Genomic DNA, 20,407 nt, shown 5'->3' with positions numbered 1-20,407 from the left:
TAAATATCTACATTAGTTTCTGCCAGGTTCATTCTATTTCAGACACCTTAATGCAACTTTTAAATCATATAATATTATGTGAGCTAAATTAATTTCAAGCAATTATAATAATAGACTACATGACCAAAAGTATGTGGACACCTGTTTGTCAAACATCTCATTCAAAATCATGAGCATTAACATGGAGTTGGTCCCCCCTTTGCTTCTACAACATTCTCCACTCTTCTGGGAAGGCTTTCCAATAGATGTTGGAACATTGTTGCGGGGACTTGCTTCCATTCAGCCACAAGAGCATTAGTGAGGTTGGGCACTGATGTTGGGCGATGTTCGCTGAAGGTGTTCGATGTGGTTGATGTCAGGTCTCTGTACAGTCAAGTCCACACCAATCTCGACAAACCATTTCGGTAGTGAGTGTTGTAACCGAGGACAGAAAATATTTACGTGCTTCAGCACTCAGTCGTCCTGTTCTGTGAGCTTGTGTGGCCTACCACTTCGCGGCTAAGCTGTTGTTTCTCCTAGACGTTTCCCCTTTACAATGATAGCACTTACAGTTGGGTCGCTCTAGCAGGGCAGAAATTAGACAAACTGACTTGTTGGAAAAATAGTATCCTATGACGGCGCAACATTGAAAGTCACTTAGCTCTTCATGAAGGCCATTCTACTGCCAATGTTTGTCTATGGAGATTGGCTGTGTATTCGATTTTATACACCTGTCAGCAACGGGTGTGGCTGAAATAGCCTAATCCAGTCATTTGAGGGGGTGTCCACATCTTTTGTATATACTGTATATAGTGTATATAAAAACATTTTCCCTGAAGTATAATTTTTATGAGATTACTAATGTTACTGTCCCCATTACAACAACACAAATACTTAAATGCATGCAGTTTTGTCCTTGAAAATGTTAATTGAAACAATGTAGAATTCCATTCATTCTTATGGAGGACTGGGCCTACTTTGGCCGACCGGTGGTTTCAAAGCCTTATAGTCGCCAATACAAAACATGGCCAAATCAATCCAGGGTTTATATACGTCATTGGTTACAACTGCTGTCAGTGAGGTTTGGGTTTGTTAAATAATAGCGCTCTCTTCTGGTTATGGTGGTTATCATTTCACCAACGTTTTAATGATTCCAGCAAAGACGGATACAATTTCGAACAGGCCCATAGACTTCTATTGAAACAGAAACAAATTAAGGAGTGGGATGCATAGAATGTAAAAAATAGTGCGATGTCTCGCTTCCTGTTCCGTCTCTGATTTCAGAGATGTTACAACAATAATGGTGGCTCCTGAGAAAAAATGTATTTCACAAATAATTAATTTTTCAGCGGTCTCACATTTGTATCTATACATTTGTATATGCAGTCATTTACACCTTAATTGCCATGGTATCTGCATTCTGCAAAAAAAAAAAAAAAATCAGTTACATATTTGCTAATTCCAATCATTTTCGCTCAAGATATTGCAGTTCAAGGGTTGCTATAGGCCGCTGATCCTAGATCAGTCCTTACGATTAAGAATTTGGGCATTGGTGTAAAGTACTTTAAAGTACTACTTAAGTAGTTTTTTGGGGTATCTGTACTTTACTTTATTATTTATATTTTTGACAACTTTTACTTGTACTCTTACTTCACTACATTCCTAAAGATAATATTGTACTTTTTATTCCATTCATTTTCCCTGACAACAGAAAGTACTCGTTACATTTTGAATGCTTAGCAGGACAGGAAAATAGTTAAATTTACGCACTTATCAAGAGAACACTTGGTCATCCCTACTGCCGCTGTACTGACGGACTCACTAAACACAAATTCATATTTTGTAAATAATGTGTGCGCTGGCAATCCGTACATTTTAAAAACAAAAAAATGGTGCCTCTGCTTTGCCTAATATAAGGAATTTAAAATGATGTGTACTTTTACTTTTGATACTTAAATATATTTAAAACCAAATACTTTTAGACTTTTACTCAATTAGTATTTTACTGGTTGACTTTCACTTTTACTTGAGTAACTTTCTGTTAAGGTATCTTTACTTTCACTCAAGTATGACTTGTGCGTACTTTTTTTCACCACTGAATTTTGGCAAACCATAAATCTGCTTTGTGGCCTTGCCCCCCCTACACTACGTCATCGTCCGCGCTTGTGTGACGCGAGGCCCGCCTCCCAACCGCCCGCGTTATGCCCGCCCCTCCGTCTCTTTACGGTCTCTTCCCCAGCGACAGAGCTAGGTTGAGTCCCCGGCACGGAGTAATAATACTGACACCCGCGACTGACTGAAACCAAGGGGAAGATGGAGCACAGAGACCCTCATTTCAACATATTGTTAGCTACGGATTCTTATAAGGTGAGTGGGCGACACCGGTATGTTAGTGCGATTTGTCTGCGTAGTCGTAGGTTCAGTGTGCGTGTAATTCTACCAGCCAAGGTGGTTGCATCCTCCAAGGCCATCACGCGTGCCTTGGTGGCTGTCTGTGTCAGATAGTTAGGCCAAATGGGGAGGAGAGAGGGGCAGGTAGAAAAGGTAGTACCAAATTTAGCCTATTTTCATCCTGGATAAATGACGGAATTGCCAACAGCGAATCTACGAAGATGCTCACCTTTGCGCAGCTAGCTGCGCTTGCAAGGCAGGCAGCTAATGAATGAGCAGAGGATATATTGGCTAAATATGTGTTGTGAATGGGAACGCTATAGCAGCTAATTGAAAAGGCGGTAGCTAGCGCAGGCAAGTATTGAATGGAGCGGGTGATTTTTCTACCAAAACGTGGGAAGGCTAGCTTTTGCAAGAGACGTAGCTAACAGGCCAGGGTCTATTGTGCTACTATCCATTTCCTCACTTTATAAAAAAGCAATGGCAGATCCTGAAACAAAATCGAAACTTTGGTAAGCCTTTGGATACGCTCCAGGTCTTAGTGCAATCCTTTTTTGACGGTCGATGTTGTCAAAGACGGAGGTGGGATGAGTGCATTCAGTCCAATCAAATGAGAGATGCATGCTGTACGATTCGGTCTGTTTTTGACTGGGTTTTACATGTTATTTTATTTGAATGAAAAAAATCAGCTGTCTGCTAGGTAGGTAGGTATAGGTACACTTATATACCCTGCAAGCAAAATTATATAGATATGACTGACTGCTTTTGTCAATAACAATACTACGAGAAATGTATTCATTTCTTTGTGGCCCCGTGGCCTGTCCTCCAAACTGTCATATCAGCTGAATCTCTCACTCACAGGTCGCAACACAATATTGCTAGTCTTATTTTATACAATTGTGGCACCACACTATTATATAAACATAGTGGAACTGCTATGTTTCCTCTTTACCAGAGGGACAAAAATGAAGGCTGCACAAAGCACATTAATCCTATTATTTTTGATGAGCCAGTGTCAACTGTCAATCATTCTCCCTCCTGGTCAGTGCTGTGATGATTCTGTTTTCTGGACTGGTGTGTGTCGGGGGCATTAAACACGTCAGTCCTTTTGGGCTCAATGCTATACAGTGACTGGTAGGCATTTGAAACTATAGGGCCTGTTAGGATATAGAGAGAGCGGGTGGGAAACTAAAGGCAAGGCGCTGGCTACTGTGACTTATACACCGTAACATGATGGAGGCTAATAAAGGGGTAATAAATTAGGCCCTAAAGTCCCTAACTGCTGTCCTAAAACCATGGAGGAATATTGGATCATCAGAATGTTCTGTCTTTGCCATGCAAAGCTTATGCAAACTGTTGTTTCACAACCCCCGGTCTGGTAAAATACCCCCCCACCCATTTTTTTTTTTAGATTTGTGAACAGAATGGAGTCAAACAGCTCTGAACATTAGCTTTAAATCTTGGTCAATTGTGCTTCACGGAAATATTTTATTTAGTCTTTCTCTCTGCTGTTTGTGGCCCTAAATTCAGAATTTAGAATAACATATCCTGTTGATTTATTGTTGTCGTGTGTGTGCATTTAGACTGATCTGGTTGGCTCCATCCATCCATCTGTCAGAGCGGAGGTCATAGTGGACTGATTCCCAGACCAGTGCAGCCCAGAGGAAGGACGGGGCGAGGGTCAGAAGTAACACAGTTTTACAGTTGACTGAATTCCCGGAAAGTGAGAGAGAGATGGATGTATGTGTGAGTGCCCAGAGGCAAGGACACGGGACTGTGCCAGACAGATATTGCCGCTGTAGAGAGGCCAATGTAATTATATGTACATAGTGGTCGTGGCTAATCAATAAAAGCATCGGCGGCAGATTTGCTCATTACTCTGTTTGCGTTATTTACTGTTCCATCTGCTCCACAGCCTGTCTCTGTCCCTCACTTTAAAAATAAAAAAAACTGCCCCCAATGTGCCCATCCTCTCTTTCTGTTCCACTTCTCTACACATACCTGGGTGTCCCAGGTGCACCTAGAGAGAGTGAGCTGGGGGGGAGATGACGTAGCAGAAAGCACTTGGTATACCCTCCAAATGACACGAATGCACTACATTTCACCAGAGCCAACCTGTGACCAATAGTGGATAATTTGAGATACAGATTTTTGTTAGTACTTCCTCTAGCCTAACTCTGTGAGGAGTTGACTTGATCATGAATACATCATATCAGTCCATCACTTCAGTGATATCTAGTCGGCTCAGTAGGCTTCGAGCCCTAGACACCTCTGTGTGGGTGTGTAACAGAAACAGGCAGCGGATTGCATTCGAAATGACTAATGAAGATCACGTTAGTAAATTGTCAGATGACAACACTTTGAGGGTTTTGGGAGGAGGTGTTCCTGTAATTGGATAGCGGATGGGAGCAATCATCCCTGTATCTGTCCAGGGTCCATCTGTCCTGTGTGGTACAGGCGGACAGACAGAGGGACCAGGCCTGGTCACTCAGTCTTGTCATGGTCCAGCAGGCTGATATCTAGCACCTTTTGAGTGGAGTGCGAGAACTTCCACTCAGTAAAGAGACACATTTTGGAGGGTTTATGTGGGAACAAATGGCAGCATAACCTTTCTTATGTCTCAGTGGTGTTCGAGGTATGAGGGAGAAAAAAAACAGCCAATTGCTTTCTCTGTGCGAACCTGTGCCACCACAACTTCCTGTTGCTGCATAGGAAAAGCCTGTGACGCTGCGACCAGCAACATCTGGTTGTGAAAATTATAGTAAAACACTGCCAAGAGAATGTCATATCTATATCACTTCTAGGAAGGATACCTGAGGGCAACTAGCTATACAATCGGAAGCTGTGACATTTTATCCTGTAGTTAGGCTATTTAAACTGTTATTAAAGATGCACGGTCGAACCGTTGTATCATTTCAGCCAGTCATTTTGAAAGTAGTGCTCGCTCACAAAGCCGTAAGTGGTCCCCGGAAAATGCGTACCACGTCACAGATGTTGCAGATACTGCATGTGCGCCACGTCGTTGCACTCGCTCTCTATCTCTGCTGTGTCCGCTGAGCCGTTGGGCCCGCCCTGCAACCTCGCTGAGGCAACGCTGGGCAGGCCTTTTCTTAGCAGAAGTTCATTGGCTAGAACTGGAATTACTAGGCTGGCGCACGTGGGGGGGGGGGGATGTCACACATTGGCACATCCAGCCCAAAGCGGGAGGTTTAAAAAGGTACTAGTCACCAAAGTACCTTTCAATCTCTTTAACTGTCATTTTATAGCCTGAAGTTGTGATGTATTTTATCCATGTTGTCTCTTCCGTCTTGGATCCAGGTGACACACTACAAGCAGTACCCTCCCAACACCAGTAAAGTGTACTCCTACTTCGAGTGCCGCGAGAAGAGAGCTGACCCGACCAAGAACAGAAAAGTCAAGTATGAGACGACGGTCTTCTACGGCCTGCAGTACATCACCAACAAATACTTAAAAGGTAAGGATTGTATTGATGTCCTCATAATGCCAAATATGACATCCAAGCCTATGTACATAGCTCCTCTATGAGTTAACATTCTCTACCAGGCCTTGCTACTAGTCTGCAGAGTTGGAGTGAATTGAGTGATCCTTCCTGTCTCTGCCAGCAGGAGAATCACTGTCATGTGATCAAGGCTAGCATATAATTGAATAGGTGCTCAGATGAATTCTACAGCATTGACTGGCAGCATCTGAGGATCTGTAGCATCTAGACTGAGCAGGGGAGAATCTCAGTTGCATTTCCTTGATTCCTCGCGTCCTCTCTCCACGCCTCCTCAAAACCCATTGAATGAGAAGTTCAGAGGTCCCTCCCCAGGATCACCTTCCAATACTTTGAAAAGCAATCCTTCTTTTCTGCCTCACTTATGATAGATCAGTCCTCTCGCTTTCAAGATCTGACCTGAAGTGTGTGTGTTTGTCTGAATGTTCCTGTATTCTCCTTCTGGAAACTTCTGGTCCTCACAAGGATAGTAAAACCAAACACACAGACAAGAAAAAAATGCTATTTTTGGCTAGGTTACGGTTACAATTAAGGTTAGGTTTGAAGTTAAGTTTCGGATAAGGGTTAGGGAAAATAGGATTTTGAATGGGAATCAATTGTTTGGTCCCTACAAGGATTCAATGAGCTCTAAAAGTATTGGGATAGTGACGCATTTGTTGTTGTGTTGGCTCTGTACTCCCAGTACTTTGGATTTGAAATGATACAATGAAATTACAGCACTGTTTGTACACAGTCCTCCCATTTTAGGGGACCAAAGCTATTGGGACAAATTCACTTGTGTGTATGAAAGTAGTCAAAAGTTGAGTATTTGGTCCCATATTCCTAGCACGCAATGATTACATCATGCTTGTGACTCTACAACCTTGTTGGATGAAGAGGCTGTTTGTTTTGGTTGCGTTTCAGATAATGTTGTGGCCATTAGAAATGAATGGTGTATATACTGTATTGTGTCATTTACAATAAATGTGGCTCCAAAATGACACTACATTATTTACCGTTAATTTCTATTGGGCACAAAATCTGAAACTCAAACCAAAACAAACAGCAAATGGATCCAAGGTTGTAGAGTCGCAAGCTTGATGTCTTCATTGTGTGCTAGGGATATGGGACCAAATACTCATCTTTTGATTACTTTTATATACGATGGAATTTGAGAAGGATTCGTGGAGAGAGGATGCAAGGAATCAAGGAAATGCAATTGAGATTCTCCCCAGGATCACGTTCCAATACGGTTAAAAGGAATCCTTCCTTTTTGATTGATCGAACGTCAGTGGTTAGGATTTCACTATCCAGTAATGTCCGCTCAGGGATTACCCCACGGTAGGAAGTAGGGAAAGAGGACGCCTTTTATTTGCACTGTATTTGAACAGGGCCTAGACTACAGCTCCTCCTCTGGCCATCAGTTATTGTAAAGGGAGCTGAGAGGTTTAGCTAGATGTTGTACCTTGGGCACTCCATACCCTAATGGTGCCTGCCCTAAGGTTAAAGTTTTGTACAAGGTTAAGCTGATCCTAGATCTGTTGTTTTGTTCTTCCGCACAGCATTAGAGAATGGAGCTCAAAGTGATTTCACGGCGAGGCAGGGAGAGGTGCTGTAGAGAGCTTCAGGACTAGCGTGGACTGGAGACAAAGGAACATCTGCTCTTTGAGCCCCAGCAACACAAAGGGCAGCTGCAACTTGGGGCTACTAGCATTGATTCACTACAATAATACAGAGTTCTACTCGCAAGAAGTAACCCTGGAATAACATTTTCGTAACTTTTAAGTTTTTATTTGTATTCAAATAACCTTTTGAAAATACCAGCCTTATTACTTTATTGCAAGAGGTCATATCGTGTGTGTGTGTGTGTGTGTGTGTGTGTGTGACAAGGTGTGTGGGCTGTGAGGTATGTGTTTTTGCGTGAGTGTAGCTGTATACATTGTGTGTGTGTCCATAGCCTGTAGCATGTCCTGCAGCAGGACAAAGCCGCTCTGTAAGAGGGAGAGAGAAGCTCCTAATTTAATAGCACATGGATGGACTAGAGTTTGGGATTCCAATGCTTCTTTGTCACCCCCCCCCCCCCTTCTCTCACTCTTTTGCTCTCACAAACTGTCATATCTCTCTCTTTATCCTATACACCACTTGTTCACTGATGCTTCAACCATTTGAACCTCTTTCCCTCCCTCCCTCCCTCCCTCCAGGGAAAGTGGTGACTCCAGAGAAGATCCAGGAAGCGAAGGAGGTGTACAGGGAACACTTCCAGGATGACGTCTTCAACGAGAAGGGCTGGAACTACATACTGGAGGTACACATTCACGTTTGTTTTTACTACAGTGAGCTCCACAAGAATTGGGACAGGTTCGCATCTCTACTCCAGCACTTTGGATTTTAAATTATACAATGACTCTGAGATTAAAGTGCCGTCTGTCAGCTTTAATTTGAGGCTATGTTCAGTCATATCGGGTGGACCGTTTAGAAATTGCATCACTTTTTGTTCATAGTCCCCCTATTTTAGGGGACAAAAAGTATTGGGACAAATTCCCTTGTGTATTAAAGTAGTCAAAAGTTTAGTATTTGATCCCATATTCCTAGCACGCAATGATGACATCAAGCTTGTGACTCTACAACCTTGTCGGATGCATTTGCTGTTTGTTTTGGTTGTGTTTCTGATGTTTTTTTTTTGTGCTCATTAGAAATGAATGGTAAATAATGTATTGTGTCATTTTGGAGCCACTTTCATTGTAAATAAGAATAGAATGTGTTTCTAAACACTTCTACATTAATGTGGATGTTACCATGATTACGGATAAGTAACCCGTCAGTAACCTCATCATGATTCACGATTCAATCAGGACGATCTGTAATCATGGTAGCATCCACATTAATGTAGAAGTGTTTAGAAACATATGATACCCCGTGAGTCACAAGCGTGATGTAGTCATTGCATGCTAGAAATATGGGATCAAATACAACATTTTGACTACTTTAATACAATTGTTTAGGGGGACTATGTACAAAAAGGGATGTGATTTCATTGTATCAAATCCAAAGTGCCAAAGCAACAAAAATGTGTCACTCTCCCAATACTTTTGGAGCTCATCCCTAACCCTTATGTATTTTTGGTGGAAAATACATCTTTCAATCAATTTTGCTCACTGGGTTACTAGTGCTAATCAGGGTCACTTTCATTTGATTAGTGTCCTATCACAATTTTTTTTTTCCCATATAGAATTTTAAGATACTTGAACCATATTTTTATTTTACTAATATGATAAAGAAAATGGATCAGACCGTGGGCTTTAGGGTGAATGTTGTATGTTAACTGCAATGGCTGGTGTGTGTGTGTGTGTGTGTGTGTGTGTGTGTGTGTGTGTGTGTGTGTGTGTGTGTGTGTGTGTGTGTGTGTGTGTGTGTGTGTGTGTGTGTATTGCAGAAGTATGACGGCCACCTACCCATAGAGATCAAGGCGGTGCCGGAGGGAAGTGTGATCCCACGGGGTAACGTCCTCTTCACCGTGGAGAGCACCGACCCAGAATGCTACTGGCTCACCAACTGGGTGGAGGTGAGTGTCAGTGGGGGGCAGCAGGTAGGTTAGGTCTCTCCATCAATGTGACTGGATTGGGGCCTTCCTGTCTGTTCCAAATGAATCCTTAGAGTCAGTGTGGCTGTCTGAGATCTAAAAATAAATTGTAATGTTTATTTAACTTCACTCCTCACTGACCAAGGCCCTGCCCCTATAGAGCGCGCCACACAACATTGCCACAGTGACTCTGCACTTTTTAAAATTCACATGATGAGAGCCATCAGTCTCTATCTGTAAACCTCTTCCTCACGTATCCTGCCTCTGTCTGTCTAGCCTCGAGTGTTACTATTTAGCTTCTCTGACTAGGATGGTTTCTATGGGTTCTGCATCACAAATGGCACCCTATTCCCTATATAGAGCACTTCTTTGACCAGAACCCTGAGAATAGGGTGCCGTTTGAGCTAGGTCAGCTAAGTCCCGTCTCCACCTCTCAGTAGCCACTCTATGCAGAATCACTGATCTACAAATCATCTTGCCTCCCGGATGACTACTCATTTTGCGATCAAGATCAGTGAATCTGTGCGGTGTCTTTCTCAGACCGATCTCCGTGAACGTGCAGAGTAGTTCCACTGAAGAGCAGACCGTAGACTCGCTGGTCTGACACCGTCATCACGTGAGCATATTAACACTGGTCACCAACCGGTCGATCGTCAAACATTTCTGTAGAAAAGCCAACGATAAAGCCTTGCACTCCTTTAAAAAATACAAAAAATGTTTTGTCTTGCACTGTTGGTGGTGGGTGCACTTGATTCAGAAGGGCAAGTAAAGTGTTCCCATTTTGAACTATTTAATTTGTCTGAAGAGAGAGCTAAATCAAGTGCACCTACTGCGCATTTCATACACTTTAAAACCATGTCCAGAGAGCGACTCTCAAAGAATACAGCAAAGAGATGCTGTTTTTATGAGGAAGTTCATGTTTAAGTTTTTATTCAACAATTTTACAAAACATATGACGCTCTTCTCCTTGCTTCCCACACACGCTACAACCAGCAATGCAGCTGCAATGAATGAGTAGCCAAGTATATCGATAGGCCTGTTTTTATTATTGGCAGCTCATCATGTCTATTTTAATATCATGGAACGCTATTTCACTAACTCTGGTCATAAGAACAACATTGGGTTTGTGCATGAATAATGCGGTGCGACTAGAGTTTCGCCACCAGGTGGAAGACGGTGTCCCCTTTCACTGGTCAGTCTCACCGGAGGGAGGGAGTAGAGACCGCGAGAGGTGGAACCTCTGCTGCTTCCTCCTGCCACTGAAACTGACCATCTGATGCAGGTGCCATCAGTCCAGTAAAATAAAAAAGCAAATTATTTCAATTTATGCTCAGCTGTGCCTCGTAAGTTAATTGTGCACAGATGTATGTTTTTTTTAAAGTCATGTTTTTGTTGTTTTTCTGAGCGGTAGATCTCGGCTTTTTGACTCAAAGGTTGGTGACTGCTCTATTAAACAGTATATTATGGTTTGGCTCTGGAAGTGTGTGGCTCTGTTATCCCCGTCCACACTACGGTGCTCAATGGCGCCCTCCTCAGTCTCCACCTGGCATTACTGCTGTAGCTCACCACAGCGTCAGCGTCACTGCATACAACCAGTCATATAGTAGGCCTGTATGGCTTCAGTTCCTTAAAGATAATTCATTTGTTTCTAGATTATTATGATCATTTTCACATATTGAGTTGAAGTTGTTGGAGCTGTGGCTGGCAACATTTTGTGGTAGCGTGTGAGCGCTCCGGTAACTCTGCAAGGTGTTTCTGACCATGTGGACCGCACACATGACCCTGCACACACACTCTCACGTACATGCACACTACACAGCTCTTAGAGGGAGAAATATGACTAAACTCACACTCGGACATGGCGTGATAATATTGACTCGCCCGTTCAACGATGACTGGACTGAGACAAAGACCCAGGCATCTCTAGCTGCCAGCGGGCCATGGCTAAGTAACTCTGTCCTGGGCTTGCCATGTGAGGAATCCTCCCATCGAACCCTGTGTTGACATGACCTCTCCCTGCCCCTTTGCCAGGGAATGTGGATCTAGCCCCTGAGCCTCCCAAACAGCCCACTTCCCCTTCCACATAGCAGTATAAAGGGTCTGTCAAGAGGGTTGGTTTTGGGATCATGTTCCAGCTCACTACACTGTGATGGGGTGACTGGAGGGTGTGGATGGGGCTGTGGTGGGATCAGAGGGATATTTTGGGTTCATGGACAGGCACACTACAGTTCAAGAAAGATTGAGGAGAGAGGGAGCGGGATCAGAAATGAATGAATGAGAGGGAGGGAGAGAGATGGATGGAGGGATCAGAGAGGGAGGTAAGATTGATGGAGAGAGATGCCTCGAAAGCACAGAAAGTTCCAGACTTGGGTCCATTCTAGCATGGCAATCTACTAACTCCCTCCCCTCTTCCTCCTCCCCTCCAGACCATCCTTGTCCAGGTCTGGTACCCTATCACCGTGGCGACCAACTCCAGGGAGCAGAAGAAGATTCTGGCCAAGTACCTGCTGGAGACCTCTGGCAACCTGGACAAGCTGGAGTACAAGCTGCACGACTTCGGCTACAGGGGAGTTTCCTCACAAGAGGTAGAGGAAGTGTGTGTGTGTGTGTGTGGGTGGAGGGAGGGAGGGTTATATCCAGTGCATTCGTGAAGTATTCAGACCCCTTGACTTTTTCCACATTCTGTTACGTTACAGACTTGTTCTAAAATCTACACACAATACCCCATAACGACAAAGCGAAAACAGGTTTTCAGAAATGTTTACAAAAAACAGATACCTTATTTACATTAGTATTCAGACCCTTTGCTATGAGACTCTCAATTGAGCTCAGGTGCATCCTGTTTCCATTGATCATCCATGAGATGTTTCTACAACTTGATTGGAGTCCAACTGTGGTAAATTCAATTGATTGGACATGATTTTGAAAGGCACACACCTGTCTATATAAGGCCCCACAGTTGACAGTGCATGTCAGAGCAAAAACCAAGCCATGAGGTCGAAAGAATTGTCCGTAGTACTCCGAGACAGGATTATGTCGAGGCACAGATCTGGGGAAGGATACCAAAACATTTCTGCAGCATTGAAAGTCCCCAAGAACACAGTGGCCTCCATCATTCTTAAATGGAATACATTTGGAACCGCCAAGACTCTTCCTAGAGCTGGCCGCCTGGCCAAACTGAGTTATCGGGGGAGAAGGGCCTTGCTCAGGGAGTTGACCAAGAACTCGATGGTCATTCTGACAGAGCTCCAGAGTTCGTCTGGGGAAATGGGAGAACCTTCCAGAAGGACAACCATCTCTGCAGCACTCCACCAATCAGGCCTTTATGGTAGCGTGGCCAGACGGTAGCCACTCCTCAGTAAAAGGCGCATGACCGCCCGCTTGGAGTTTGCCAAAGGGCTCCTAAAGGACTCTCAGACCATGAGAAACAAGATTCACTGGTCTGATGAAACCAAGATTGAACGATTTGGCCTGAATGCCAAGAATCCCGTCTGGAGGAAACCTGGTAAAGCATGTCGGGATTTTTTTCAGTGGCAGGGAGTCTAGTCAGGATCGAGGGAAAGATGAACGCAGCAAAGTACAGCGAGATCCTTGATGAAAACTTGCTCCAGAGCACTCAGGACCTCAGACTTGGGCTAAGGTTTACCTTTCAACAGGACGACGACCCTAAGCACACAGCCAAGACAATGCAGGAGAGGCTTCGGGACAAGTCTCTGAATGTCCTTCAGTGACCCAGCCAGAGCCCAGACTTGAACCCGATCAAACATCTTTGGAGAGACCTGAAAATAGCTGTGCAGCGATGCTCCCCATCCAACCTGACAGAGCTTGAGAGGATCTGCAGAGAAGAATGGTAGAAACTCCCCAAATCCAGGTGTGCCAAGCTTGTAGCGTCATACCCAAGAAGACTCAAGGCTGTAATCTCTGCCAAAGGTGCTTCAATAAAGTACTGAGTAAATGGTCTGAATAATTATGTAAATGTGATATTTCTGTTTTTTTAAACCTGTTTTTGCTTTGTCATTATGGGTTATTGTGTGTAGATTGAGTTTAAAATTATATATATATTATTTATTGATAAGGCTGTAAAGTGGGAAAAGCCAAGGGGTCTGAATACTTTCTGAATGCACCGTATGTGTGTGTGTGACATTTGACCATCTCTCTTCGCCATTTCAGACGGCAGGTATCGGAGCCTCTGCCCACCTGGTGAACTTTAAGGGCACAGACACGGTGGCTGGCATCGGCGTGATTAAGAAGTACTACGGCACCAAAGACCCCGTGCCTGGCTTCTCTGTGCCCGCCGCGGAGCACAGGTAAAAACGTCAGGACACACAGTGGCTTCACAGTTAACACACTAACATCTCTTTCTTGGTCCCGAATCAATCAAATTACACTTGTATTGGCATTCTTAGTCCCAGGTAGCAAGCAGGAGGGGATGGCTTTGATATCCAAATATCAATTGCTATGCTTGTATAGGCCATTGATAACAGTACACACACACAGGAGATGTACAGTACATCTCTAGCTGAGTTGGCTGTACCACTTCTCCACTGCACCATTCATTTGCCCCGTTGGTTTCTGGGAGTTCGGTTCCAGAGGCCCTGGCCTGGTCACTGTGGTTACGGAATCACGACGGTCCGTTTTAGTTTCATCTTCCAGAGACACAGTCACATTCCTCTCCATATGATACACACAGTACTCTACCATCCCCCTCGCTCTCTGGGTTCTCCAAGGTGGTAGATAGCAATGCATTTAGAGATACGCCCCTCATTTCTTTGCTAATAGATTTGATAGCATTAAATAAAGATCCAATTGTAAGTGAGGCAAGCGTAATGCACAGATCGATTCAGAAAGAAACTAAAAGGACATAGCTAGCTAGCTACAGTTCACTGTTGTTGACATGAGCTCCTGGAAGTCCAGTTTCTGCAAAGTGTTGATAAGGATGCCCTCTAGTGGTGGTACTGCAGCTCCATGTGGAAGAGTTCATAGGGAGAGGGATACGTTTAGTTGTCTTCAGTGAATCGGATAACTTTTGTATTCTCCCTCTTTCTCTCCAGCACCATCACGGCGTGGGGGAAGGACCACGAGCGAGATGCCTTTGAGCACATCGTGAGGCAGTTCCCCAACGTGCCCGTGTCTATCGTCAGTGACAGCTATGACATCTACAACGCCTGTGAGAAGATCTGGGGAGAAGACCTGAGGAGCCTCATTGAGTCGCGCAGCGCTGACGCCCCACTGGTGGTCCGTCCCGACTCAGGGAACCCCCTGGATACCGTGCTGAAGGTAACACTATGCCTAGCTCGACCCTAAGTCAACCCCCTTAAGCCCCTCGTCGTCCGCCCGACTCAGGGAACCCCCTGGATACCGTGCTGAAGGTAACACTATGCCTAGCTCGACCCTAAGTCAACCCCCTTAACCCCCTCGTCGTCCAGCCGACTCAGGGAACCCCCTGGATACCGTGCTGAAGGTAACACTATGCCTAGCTCGACCCTAAGTCAACCCCTTAAGCCCTCGTCGTCCAGCCGACTCAGGGAACCCCCTGGATACCGTGCTGAAGGTAACACTATGCCTAGCTCGACCCTAAGTCAACCCCCTTAAGCCCCTCGTCGTCCAGCCGACTCAGGGAACCCCCTGGATACCGTGCTGAAGGTAACACTATGCCTAGCTCAACCCTAAGTCAACCCCCTTAAGCCCCTCGTCGTCCGCCCGACTCGGGGAGGCCTGTGGGTAACGTACTGAAGGTAGGTCCCAATCAGGTCCTCTGAGAAAGTACTAGCGCAATACTGAATTGAGAAAGATGCACACGAATTCAACGTCCATGGTAATCTGCCATTTGATAAAACTAAAATAATAATCGCATGTGCCGTTTAGCAGACACCTTTATAGTCATGCACGCCTACGTTTTATGTACAGGCGTTCCCAGGAATCGAACCCACTATCCTAGCGTTGCGACGTCCATGCGCTACCAACTGAGCTACATGATTTGGGTGATATTTTGAGTTATGACCGGGCTTCTGTAGTTGAGATTGATCCGTATGGAAGCCCTCTCAGTCGACGCTGTATGTGGCGCATTTTTGTTTAAAAAAAAAAGAAACCCGTGCTTCCTCCACTCAGGTGCTGGAGATCCTGGGGAAGAAGTTTATCCCTACGGAGAACTCCAAAGGCTACAAAGTTCTGCCGCCCTATATCAGAGTTATACAGGGGGACGGAGTGGACATCAACACCCTGCAAGAGGTACACACACACACACACACACACACACACACACACACACGGACACACACACACACACAGTCAGTATTAACAGTGCATGTGTCTGTGTGTGTAGATCGTGGAGGGGATGAAGCAGCATCGGTGGAGCATTGAGAACATTGCCTTTGGCTCTGGAGGGGCTCTGCTGCAGAAACTGACCAGGGATCTGCTCAACTGCTCCTTTAAATGCAGCTACGTGGTCACCAACGGCCTGGGGGTGAGCAGAGCATTACACGCATGCACACACACCATCACACACACACACACACACACATGGATACACTTAAATTATTGACACTTCTGATAAAGATTACCAGAAATGACTGTAAAATCAATAATTCAAATACTGAGCTAAATTGAATGCTAGAAAAATAGGGAAATTATTTTATGCTAATACAATTGCTCAGAGAAAGATCTTGTTTAACTAGTAATAGTTTTTTTCTCAAAGGTAGGGGTCAAAATGATTGACATCCTGTTTTCAATACCTCACCTTGCGAGAATAGCGGCACTGAGAACACATTGGGGAGGGATCTTAGACCATTCCTCTATACAGAACATTAGTGTGTTGAAAATCCCTAATTGTTTGCGTAGTCAATTTACACACAGCTCTGACACACACACTTATCCCACCAGACAGGCCACAAGGGGTCTTTTCACAGTCCCCAAATCCAGAACAAATTCAAGAAAACGTACAGTATTATATAGAGCCCTTATTGCATGGAACTTCCTTCCATCTCTTATTGCTCAAATAAACAGCAAACCTGGTTTCAAAAAACAGATAAAGCAACACCTCGCGGCACAACGCCTCTCCCCTATTTGACCTAGATAGTTTGTGTGTATTGATATGTAAGGCTACGTGTGACTTTTTAAAAATGTATGTAGTTCTGTCCTTGAGCTGTTCTTGTCTATTGATGTTCTGTATTATGTTTCATGTTTTGTGTTGGACCCCAGGAAGAGTAGCTGCTGCTTTTGCAACAGCTAATGAGGATCCTAATAAAATACCAAATCCTTCCAGATCCTTGATATCCTTCGTCTGCGCTTATGGACGACCCATTTCAATTCAAACCACAGGTTTTCAATGGGTCCTGAGACTGAGATGGCCATTGCAAAATGTTGATTAACAATTCCTTTGAGGGTTTTGGTGGGCGCTTGGGGTTATTGTTTTGCTGGAAGAGCCACTTGCTGCCAAGTTTCACCCACCTGGCAGAGGCAACCAGGTTTTTGGCAAAACATATCCTGGTAGTTCATGATGCCGTTGACCTTTTAACAAGGGCCCCAGGACCAGTGGAAGCAATATAGCCCTGTAACATTAGAGATCCACCACCATATTTTACAATGGGGTTTATTTTCTGCTCATGCGTTCTCATTTCAACACCAAACCCACCACTGGTGTGCGTGACCAAAGAGCTCTATTTTCATGTCATCTGACCAAAGCACCAGGTACAATCCACGTGGCAATGCAGTTTAGCAAACTTCAGGCGTTTTACATTTGTTGGATGAAAACAATCCGGCAGGTGGATGCACATCCTGCTAAAGGTGCAAGCAGGTATTTGTTTACTGTAATTCGGTTAATTATCAGTTAATTGTTCCGTTTTAATTCAGGCTTTTGTTAGTTTAGACCATACGCAGGTCATATACATTTAAACCTGTGCGGCTGGTAAAAATTTTGAGTATACCCTACAAAATAAATGAATGCTAATTTTGCAGCCTATTCGATTCTGGGAGTTGTTTATTTAAGTTTCAATTAAACTATTTGATTACCGAAACAATATTGAATATATGTCCGCTATAGGCTTTCATTGGGTAAAGAAGGCTAATTAGAATACTTTTTTTTTTCTTTTTTTCCCCTAAGCAATATCAGTTGACAATGTGCCGCATCGCATTGTGAAAATAAGGAGATATCGTTCTTAATTCATTGCGTAGTTTCCTTTTTTTTATCCAAATGCGGAATAGACTTGCAGACAAATCAATTCGTACAGGAACGGGGAATAGCCTAATGGCCTATACTACTCTGGAGTCATAAAAACAATGAAACAAGGAAAATCTGTCTTGATGACGGATATCGGTTGGGGCTCGGAATTGACGTGGCTGGCGAGGGCGGGGTGCATCTCCAAAACAAACTGGCCCGTGCAGGACTCTTTAACACAGACACACATCCTACCTCCACTGGAAGGAGAAGTGTAACTCTTTTCATATTTGGTGTCAGGTGAATGTGTTCAAGGACCCGGTGGCGGACCCGAACAAAAGGTCAAAGAAAGGTCGTCTGTCTCTGCACCGGACAGCGAGCGGGGACTTTGTCACTCTGGAGGAGGGCAAGGGAGACCTGGAGGAGTACGGCGTGGTGAGTTGAGTCCACATGTCATACTCTCACATCAATGCATTCCAAAAGCCTTTGTAAATACATGTTGTTTTAGTTATTGGGGTTTGTCAAATGTGACCTTTTTTTGTTGTTGAGGTTGGTCAATTAGACACTTCACTGACGGTCATTTGTTCTTTTCCCTCTCGTCTCCCTCCAGGACCTGTTACACACAGTGTTTCAGAATGGGAAAATTGTCAAGACGTACACGTTCGATGACGTCAGAGACAATGCCAAGATAACGGACAGTGACCTCAAGGAGCTCCTCCACTGAGGGGCCACTGACCCCTGAATCCCTGACCTCCATCACCCCACCGGAGGCGGCACACTGCTAATGACGCCCCCCTTCCCTCAAACCCCACCCTCCCAGAAGCACTGTCCTCCACTGGAGAGGAGACACACACACACACACACACGCCCAAACCTACACCTGAGTGAAGGCCAAGGGATAGAGAGAGTAGTGAGGGAGGGAGGGCAAGTGGAGTGAGTGAAACAAGTAAGTGATAAAGATTAAGGGAGTTGAGTGAGATAAATGAGAGCGAAAGAGAGATGGAGATAGAAGGAACACATTCACACTGACTATACCCTGTGTTGTGTGTACAGAGCTGTTTAAAGTCATTCATAATCTACTTAGTTAGCGTTGTCTTTTAGTGATGGATGGAAGGTTATCGTGGTATATAAGTCATTTAAACTGCGGTTACGTTACAGTGTTTATATGACCAAGTGTCGCTATACATTGATCACAGGAAAAGAGGTATTGTTTCTACTGTGTTCATGAAAGTTCCCGAACTTTGTGTGGTTCTAGAACTGAGAGGTATATGTTTAATGTTCCTGAGTGGATGTTTGTATGTGTGTGTGTACTGACAGTTTCTTCCTTTTTAAAGGAATGTTGTATTTCTTTATGCAAATGAATTTGCTGAACACATACTCTACCTTTTTAAGTTGTTGGCCTTTTTTTATTTTGTTTTTTAAATACGTTTTCCCCTTGGGTCTTTAGAAGACACTACCCACACATGAGCAAGTCGCCATATAGAAGCCAACTAATCATGTTGCTAAAACACTGTCTACAGAACTGCACGACACACTCTGTATGAAATGGCACCCTATTCCCTTTACCAGTAAAAAAGTATTGCACTGAATAGGGTGTCATTTTTGACCCAACCACAGAGTCAAATCTCTCTATTTGTGGCACCTTTTGTTTGTGTAAAAGTGCAAGTATTTGTTACACATATATATTTTTTTGATTTGGACAGTAAGGAATTTGTCGCTGATATTGAATTATGGGGAACATTTCCGTAGAGCTTGATTTTGATACCATTGTGGTTGGTTCTTACCTCCAGAAATCATTTATTTTTTATGACAAAGGTAAATATTGCCAGGCGATTTGCATATTTACAAGGATGTGGCCAAACTGTCTTCTCACGTGTATATAACAACTGCATTATACTGCGAGAGGGCAGGGTAGGGAGAAATAGGGATATAATTATCATTTTTTGGTCTAATTCCCATTTTCTACCAATACAGAATACTCCACACTGCTTGTTTGTTGTATGACCGGTGTTATGTCAGCTTTTAGCAAATGTTTGTTTGTGTGTAGAATAGTGTTAAATTCTGGTAACTTTCCCAGAAACCCTGATTGAAAAATTCCGGGAATCAGGAAGGAATACGCTCGGAATCCAGAATCCTCCAACCAAGATTTCACGATGACCGGAATTTTACAATCCTGGTGTAGTCTTGTATGAATGCTGTTTAGAAAATAATACTCGTGAATTCTATTTTTGTTTTGTTATATGTTGGTTGTCCCAAATTGTTTCCCAAAACTGAACATATCTGATATTTTAAACTAACATCTGTTGCAATGTCTACATATTAAAAACACCATCCTGTCAATTTGAAATGTTTTGATTTAATGATTTAAATTGTTGTTTTTTGTGTAGTTTACCCCCTTTTTCTCCCCAACTTCGTGATATCCAATTACGATCTTGTCTCATCGCTGCATCTCCCCAACGGCTCGGGAAACACCGCTCAACTGACAACCGAAGTCACAAGGAGTCGCTAGAGCGCGATTGGCCAAGTAAAGCCCTCCCCTAACCTGGGCCCATTGTGCGCCTTCCTGTGGGACTCCCGCTTGTGACAGCCTGGGATCGAACCCGGGTCTGCAGTGACACCACTACAGACCACTGTGCCACTCGGGAGGCCCTTGATTTAAGATTTTGTTATACGAGGGAATCTATTCCCTCCCCTAGCTGCTTTCCAATCAGTATAATATGGTTTCCTCAATGCACTAGCATTTAATTAAATAATATTGATATCACATGTTGGAGAATTAAATAATTACAACTTTTGTGTGAATCTTTGG

The 20,407-nt window shown here is 43.9% G+C and overlaps 1 protein-coding gene across 1 annotated transcript; it reads left to right on the top strand.

The window, feature by feature from the left end:
- Positions 1-2,189: 2,189 nt before the first annotated feature.
- LOC115133159 (nicotinamide phosphoribosyltransferase) lies at positions 2,190-19,938 on the top strand. Its single transcript, XM_029666099.2, has 11 exons — positions 2,190-2,346; positions 5,689-5,845; positions 8,068-8,171; positions 9,300-9,428; positions 11,873-12,031; positions 13,617-13,753; positions 14,498-14,723; positions 15,555-15,674; positions 15,769-15,909; positions 17,899-18,033; positions 18,209-19,938. Exons 1-11 carry the CDS (start codon positions 2,293-2,295, stop codon positions 18,320-18,322), a joined length of 1,476 nt encoding a protein of 491 aa, XP_029521959.1. The 5' UTR covers positions 2,190-2,292; the 3' UTR covers positions 18,323-19,938.
- The last annotated feature ends 469 nt before the right edge of the window (positions 19,939-20,407 follow it).

This window comes from Oncorhynchus nerka, linkage group LG8 (genome assembly GCF_034236695.1).
Source record: "Oncorhynchus nerka isolate Pitt River linkage group LG8, Oner_Uvic_2.0, whole genome shotgun sequence".
NCBI classification, from domain to species: domain Eukaryota; kingdom Metazoa; phylum Chordata; class Actinopteri; order Salmoniformes; family Salmonidae; genus Oncorhynchus; species Oncorhynchus nerka.
Note: the sequence above shows the minus strand (reverse complement) of the source record. Positions and strands in the feature narration are given on the sequence as shown.

What these genes read in the sequence shown, in the direction of transcription:
- LOC115133159 (XM_029666099.2), top strand. Translation starts at nt 2,293, where the DNA reads ATGGAGCACAGAGACCCTCATTTCAACATATTGTTAGCTACGGATTCT. An exon ending in TGGTCACCAACGGCCTGGGG is followed by an intron (nt 15,910 to 17,898) that starts GTGAGCAGAGCA and finishes ATTTGGTGTCAG; the next exon opens with GTGAATGTGTTCAAGGACCC. An exon ending in ACCTGGAGGAGTACGGCGTG is followed by an intron (nt 18,034 to 18,208) that starts GTGAGTTGAGTC and finishes GTCTCCCTCCAG; the next exon opens with GACCTGTTACACACAGTGTT.